Source organism: Manduca sexta, unplaced genomic scaffold (assembly GCF_014839805.1).
Source record: "Manduca sexta isolate Smith_Timp_Sample1 unplaced genomic scaffold, JHU_Msex_v1.0 HiC_scaffold_2331, whole genome shotgun sequence".
NCBI lineage: Eukaryota > Metazoa > Arthropoda > Insecta > Lepidoptera > Sphingidae > Manduca > Manduca sexta.
Genome location: NW_023593285.1, coordinates 1 through 7844, shown reverse-complemented (window position 1 = coordinate 7844; position 7844 = coordinate 1). Strand labels below are relative to the sequence as shown.

Below are 7844 nucleotides of genomic sequence, written 5' to 3'. Positions count from 1 at the left end.
GCTCGTACATACGTGAGGCAGCACTGTGAGCTGCGAGCCGCAATTTTCTAAAAATAAATAAGTAATGACATAGATTCTCTCATACATGTTTTATATTTATGTTTAATAGGCGTGACTAATTTCCAGAGTTCTTAATATAATATAATTTAGGCGTTCATAAATATTACGAAAATTACCTTCTGGCGTAAACTTTTTTATTTAATTTAAATGTAATCGACGCTCTCTTTTTTCGAAGCTCGTACGTCTATAACGACTTAAGTGGCATGTGTGTATAAAAACGCCGAACTTGTAGAATCCTTCGTGGAACCACCCCTACGGGTGGATTTAGCGGCATTAGAGGATTTTAAAACTCTTACTGCAAGGAATGCATTAGTATATCAATCTTGGATCCAAATGCCGCTTGATCATTTCGATCCACAAAATACTGATACATTTTTAATGGTATGTATAATTGTTTTATCTTTCTTGCAACTTACTGTGGTCTCACTAATCAGAAAGTAAAACCGGAATTTTAAAATAAAAATATTCGTTATTCATGGATGATTTTGATTGGCACAATGAAAGTAAAGACGAGTGTGTGGTTTCATTTATCAACGTAATGTCAAAATGACTCTGTATGGTCTAATGTTTCAGCGTTACATGTTCAATGAAGAATTCTTTGGTGGCGATGGATCTCCGATATTTATAATGTTTGGCGGCGAATGGGATATTACCCTGGTTGGCTGACGACTGGCAACATGTATGAAATGGCTAGAGAAAATAATGGTTATCAAATCTATACAGAACACCGTTACTATGGACAATCTCTGCCATTCCGGTACGTGATTAATTTACTTAGTATATTCCTAACCATTAATCTTCACAGCGGAATCTCTATCCATAAACAAGGGAATGTTTCAATTATTTTCTACAAAGCCTTGATGGCTAGACAGTCAGTCTAGGTCTAGGACCATCATTCTCAAATTACAAATTAAACATGTGCGTCATTTACTTATTATTGGATCCAACATAATGTATCGATAAAATTTTATAAGAATGTCGAATTTTATAAGTGTAGCAATTGTAAAGCGGGTTTAAAATTAGCAAGAAAACTTAGAGAAGTTATCTGCCGCTAGCGATTTTACCGAGAAACGGTCACAAAAAAGAAACCTTCGAAAATGTTGAGGCTTGCAAGACTAGCGGCAAGTCGTATGGGTAGAGCATAATTGAAAATTACGGCTAGTGTAAACGCATCTGGAAGTACTCGCACAATATACTGCAACAACAACTAGCTAGTCTAAACTTAGCTTAAAACATATTTCTTTATTACAGAGAATTTACAACAGAAAATTTAAGGTTCTTAAACATCGACCAAGCGTTAGCTGATCTTGCCTACTTTATATTAGATCTCAAAAGGCAACCTCGATTTGCCAACAGTAAAATTGTTGCATACGGTGGTTCCTATGCAGCGAACATGGTTTTATGGTTCAAAAAACGCTACCCTCATCTAGTAGAAGGTGGTGTAGCATCTAGTGGACCTATTTTAGCTCAAGTTGACTTTCAAGGTAAGTTTAAAAACTCAATTTATATTGATTCTTAAACCATACCATAAAATTAATTTGAATATTGTTATTTTTAGGATATTTGGAAGTAGTTCATGAAGCCTTTCTACTTGAAGGCGGAGAACAATGCATAAATACAATCGATGAAGGTATAAAGGCTACTATTGCTGCGATGGAGACTGAGGAAGGCAGAAGAGAATTAGAAGCAGCTTACAGGTTAACTTACCTAGTGTTTTTTCTCTCAATCATTTTGAATGCCGAGAAGCTAAAATCTACGTAACAGTAAACGCATTATATATAATGTTTACTTTAAAACCTGGCTCTGCTTCACTGAAAATGAATCTTTCAAATACTTATTTTATTTACCTCTTTTCAGATTATGTACATCTCTCAATTACGACAATAGGCTTGATTTGGGATATTTCGGCGGCCTTATCTCCTGGTCGTTTTCGGGAGCTGTACAAACTGCTAGACCTGGCACTTTACTAAATATCTGCAATAACTTTGCTACCGATATATATGGTATAGTTTGCTTTATAATACATTATAGTGATAAGTAACACCATAATGGCTCGCATTTGTTTAAGCAGAAAATGTTTAAATACCAAAAACAATAATAAGTAGTAGGCAATAATTATTTTTTTTGAACATCTAACACCATTAATGTATTTTCAGGACAAACGCCGATGCAAAAAGTTGGTGGATTTATAGCGCAACACCAAAATTTGGCTAGCAATTCCTGCTGGAGTATGGGTTTTCAGGCACTGATTAATACCTACTCTTTTGTGGGAAATTGTAAGTTTGAATAGAATTTGTGTATAATGTAAAACATATTTTATATTATAATGTAAATAATAGAATTCGCCGTGGTAGTTAATGCTTGTATAGGTTTATTTATGTTTTTCTTAATCTTTACATTTGAAGTCAACTTGCCATTCTGGATTCAGTTATATATTTTGAACCGTTTTAGCGCGTGCTTGGTACTATCAAACATGTACGGAGTATGGATTTTACCAGACCGCCCCACGAAGCGGTACCGTATTTGACGCATTAGTTTGGCTCGATGTCCCGTTCTACGTTGAAGTGTGTAAACAAGCATTCACAGAAAAGTAAGTCACAGGTCACGTGCTACTCTATAGCTAAAATATATTTTATTAAATTACAGTATTATTACTATTAAAATTAAACTTTTTTTCGGATTTTATCACAGTTTTATATTTTAATTTTCTCTCGACGTTTCGAAGACTTTGCAGCCTTAGTGGTCATAGGACGGATAGAAAATTAAAATATAAAAACTGTGATAAAATCCGAATATAGTTTAATTTTACTGTCTAACATTCGCGTAAACATAAGAAACCGTTAGTATCTATGTTTACGCTGTCAGCGTGAATTTTCTTTTTTAACACAAAATGGCAAAACTATTCTAATATGAATAAGTTCTTAGATACAAAAAACGTTTTTGTTATAAACAATTAATTTAATATTATATTTCTTTGTCATCAAATATTACGCTAGTGTTAATATTTAGTTTCGACGCGTAGCAAATAAACATCTGAGTAAACTGAACCAATAGTACATCTATGTGCGTAAAATGTGTTAGCAACTATATTGAATATCATTTGCAGATTTGACGAAGCGTTTGTCTACGACGCTGCAGATCGAGTAAATTTGATCTACGGCGGATTGCAACCAGTCGTCAATAACACTATAAACATTCACGGCTATATCGACCCCTGGCGCGCATTAGGAGTGTATGACAGTGACCTGCAGGAAAGTTCCCCAACCTTCACAGTTTCAAGGTAAGCAGTGTAAGTTAAAAAAAAAACTAAAATATCTCGACGACACATCACATAAACTCGTATAAATCGACGGCTCCTAAGAAAACTATCGTATCTGAAAATATCACGATATTCACTTTTTTAACATTTGGTCATCTAGGTACCTACTGTTTACTTCCAAAGCCATTTAAAAAAGATAGTATTTTTTTTAATGAAGTTTTTTTTCGTTTATTAACTTTTTATGTTCATTTCAAGTCTAATCTAATAATCATTGAGTTAAAATATTTTTTTAGGGCCTCACATTGTTTCGATATGCGGCCGTGGGCGGATTCAGACACAATAAGGATGACACAAGTGCAACAAAGAGCAAGAAGAATAGTGGCCAGCTGGCTTCAATAAACACACGCTTAATTATATGTGAAAATATGTGCTTATTACGTGGACTGCGGCGCCAAAAAATAAATTATTTACTGTTATTCGTCACACACTAGACGGGTACATCTGGCTGCTACAAGGATGCGGCCTACACATTACCTACACAACTGCACTAAAATATGAAAGGCTGCACACGATACGACTGTCCATGTCCCTTGATAGTGATTGGTCGATAGACAAATGCGCAACACGGTAATCTCTCGAACAACCACAGTGGACAAGGGAGCTCGTGTAGATTTCATGACACATTCTAGGTGCAGAGTTTTAAAAAAATTGCATCGACCACACCCCGTGTAATTTTCCTAAGTGTTGTAGAGTTCATTTTTAATTAAACGAGTAACATTTGCGGCCGCATCCTTGTAGATTTTGTAATGCCTAGCATGTAGTTACGGCCGTAAGTGTTTAAAAATTCAGTAGCAATGTGCGCCGCAGGGACCGTAATAATACAATATGTTCCATTTACTGTTTGCATTCGTTTGGGCAATAAAATAAAATACATTTTATACCCCGGAAATGTTCCGGAAGAACATAATTTATTAGTTAAATTCCACAATCTCTCAAATTGATAAATCCACAGTACGTTAATTAGTTCAACTTTAACAGGTCGAAGTTGCAACAGATCAAAAATATAATCACAAAGACTTACTAACCGTCCTATCAAATAAACTAAGTTAATTCCTAAATGTCAAATGTACGGTTAGAATTCTGCCTAATTACACCTACAGCGGAATTACAATTATCATAATTAGGAATAAATGCACAGTGCACTACTGCCCTGGTACAGTCGGTGTGTTTTCAAAATGGCTCTTTTCCTCTTCAATCCTTTTCGGAAACACAACACAAATTGCACGACGCGAGAGATGTCGGGTGATAATTAACTATATAGGAATATGTTTAATAAACTAAGTGCACAGACATGGAAACAAAACAACATAAAGAAATACAAAAACAATGGCAAGCAGCTCGCGCGTCGTACTACCTTTGCAGTGAAGTGAGTAAGGGCGAGTGTGGCCACTCTCAGGCACTCACTCCACTGTGACAACACCAGAGAAGTAGTCTACTCTACTATACAATCGTTGAACTTATATCGTAAAGCTCACAATGAAACAACATTCGAGATTGTAGGCAGTCCTCTGTTTAAACATTGTCAAATTTCATATAGACAAATTATGCCAGTGTCACTGGACAATTCATTAATCTAAGTTAAAATTGGGCAGTGTAAATATAAAATACAGATCACAAAACTCATCAATCATAAAGGAACATATTGTAATCTTAAACAATAAGACTGCCGTTAAAACCCGTGAACTAACTCAAATTCAGAAATGTCGGCACCGTGTTGATCCTATCAACTAACTAGTGAATACTTAATTATTACGATGAGACTCGTAAATGCAACCGTGATGAGGCCCACGGCCGACGCACAGTTCCATTGACGAGGTTTGGTTCACGTAAACATTAATCTTCTAAAAAGAGAGACACCTGCGACATACTTGCGTCTCACTACAATGACACACGTAGATTAAGTGTTTATATACTGGTGAATATTTACAATGTTCTAGGGCCCAAGTCCGAAGTCATTCTACAACCAACGGCTTGGGATTCTCCCATGGGAATCCCTCTCGTCCAAAGTGACCGTAGGTACTCGTTCTCTGATAGATCGGCGCGCGCAAGTTCAATTCTCTGTAATACCACAAAACAATTACATCAGATACTACATTGACATACTAGTTTAAATAATCTATTTCAATGTTATACATACTGAAGTGGGCGTATGGTAAGTAAGAGAAATTAAAGCCACTATTTTGTTAGTTAGAAACTTGAAGCATGCACTGCTTTATCTATACTTCTATACTATTATATAAAGCTGAAGAGTTTGTTTGTTTGAACGCGCTAATCTCAGGAACTACCGGGTCAAACTGAAAAATTCTTTTTGTGTTGGATAGCCCTTTGTTCGTGGAGTGCTATAGGCTATATATCATCACGCTATACCCAATAGGAGCGGAGCAGTAATGGCTAATCTCAGGAACTACCAGTTCGAATTGAAAAATTCTTTTTGTGTTGGATAGCCCTTTGTTCCTGAAGTGCTATAGACTATATATCATCACGCTATGACTAATAGAAGCGGAGCAGTAATGGCTAATCTCAGGAACTACCGGTTAGAATTGAATAATTCTTTTTGTGTTGGATAGCCCTTTGTTTCTGGAGTGCTATAGGCTATATATCATCACGCTATTACCAATAGGAGCGGAGCAGTAATGGCTAATCTCAGGAACTACCGGTTTGAACTGAAAAAATATTTTTGTGTTGGATAGCCCTTTGTTTGCAGAGTGCTATAGGCTATGTATTATCACGCTATGACCAATAGGAGCGGAGCAGTAATAGCTAATCTCAGGAACTACCGGTTCGAATTGAAAAATTATTTTTGTGTTGGATAGCCCTTCGTTTCTGAAGTACTATAGGCTATATATCATCACTCTATGACTAATAGGAGCGGTGCAGTAATGAAACATGTTGCAAAAACGGGGAAAATTTATTAGTTTTGAGAGCTTCCGTTGCGTGCACTGCATAAACGGTTAAAATTATGCAACAATGATGTATGACGGGATCGTTCCTCTTAAAAAGTTCTACAAAAATATATTATAAAACAAAGTCCCCCGCTGCATCTGTCTGCCTGAACGTGTTAAACTCAAAAACTACCCAACATATTAAGATGAAATTTGGTATGGAGACAGTTTGAGACCATGGGAAGGACATAGGCTCCCGGGAAAATATATAGCGTGAATTTTATAACAGAAAACTTTAGCCCGAAAAACTTTATAATGCGGGCGGAGCCGCGGGCAAAAGCTAGTATTTTATAATCAACTTACTTGACTATTTTTCCTGGGCGTAGATCAAAGTTCTTCTGTACAATGGCAAGAAGTTCCTGCTGTGTCTTGTGTGAGGTTCCATAGTCGAATACGGTAATGGAAAGAGGTTCCGCCACACCAATAGCATACGCAACCTAAGAAGCAGAAAATGTTTACAATTAAGCTCAATAAAATTAGTATCAACATAACTTATAAGTCATTTACTTTAAAAAGTAAAAAAAAAATCTATTTACTGATTATGTAAAATATTGGCGGCACTCAGAAAATAGGTTTGTAGGATTAGGTAATATTATTTTTGTAATTTAATAATGACTATTAAATTATAAGTATGAAAAATTTGAGTACTACTCAAATAAAGTCTATCAAACTAGAATTGATATTTTGTAGGATACTAGTAATCGTGTTTTAACATTCGAAACGTTGCCAATGCAAAAGTACTTTCACCGCTTCTTTGCTTTCCTAAGTAGGTGTTTCATTAATAATGTGAGTATGTGTGTGAGAGTACCTGCACCATGCAGCGGCGGCAGAGGCCGGCTTTGACGAGCGACTTGGCGACCCAGCGCGCGGCGTAGGCGGCGGAGCGGTCGACCTTGGTGAAGTCCTTGCCCGAGAACGCGCCGCCGCCGTGCGCGCCCCAGCCGCCGTACGTGTCCACGATGATCTTGCGCCCCGTCAGGCCCGCGTCCGACTGCCGACAGATCAATCCTTGTAATATTATCACCCTTTAATTATATAGATACCACTGAGAGAGATTAGGCCTAAGTGCACCATGCTGACCCAGTACGGGTTGGGATACTTCGCGACTCAAAATTCTTAAAGATATTTTCCTTCACCGTTAAAGCAAGCGATAATTCACAAACAATACACATATAACTTTAGAAAAGTAGGAAGTGCGTGCTATTGTTTTGGGAATCTGCGTTTCAGCAGTCACCTCCACTCCCAAATAAGCTATATCAATCGATACTATTCAACAATCCTTCATTGGTTTAGGGTTAGATCCATGGGTCGGGCGAAGTATATTATGGGGTTTATCTGGAATTGCCCAGAAAATGATAATAGGCTCCTCTCTTATTACCAGGGACACAATGGATGGCAGAATTTGGACGTGTTTCACCTCTACCTACCCTAGATAATGAAGAAGACGTGACGCCGTTATGTTTTGATAGTAAATAATCTAATTATGTGCATATGATCAACATTTAAAATAGATTATGTAATTT

The 7844-nt window shown here is 36.8% G+C and overlaps 1 protein-coding gene and 1 pseudogene across 1 annotated transcript; one reads left to right on the top strand and one right to left on the bottom strand.

The window, feature by feature from the left end:
• The first annotated feature begins 284 nt into the window (after positions 1–284).
• LOC119192076 lies at positions 285–3738 on the top strand (annotated as a pseudogene).
• A 519-nt stretch (positions 3739–4257) lies between these two features.
• On the bottom strand, positions 4258–7355 carry LOC119192077 (S-adenosylmethionine synthase-like). Its single transcript, XM_037445924.1, has 3 exons — positions 7130–7355; positions 6625–6758; positions 4258–5437 (listed from the first exon to the last, which is right to left on the bottom strand). The coding sequence occupies exons 1-3, from the start codon at positions 7136–7138 to the stop codon at positions 5332–5334; spliced, it is 249 nt and encodes an 82-aa protein (XP_037301821.1). The 5' UTR covers positions 7139–7355; the 3' UTR covers positions 4258–5331.
• Between the last annotated feature and the right edge of the window lie 489 nt (positions 7356–7844).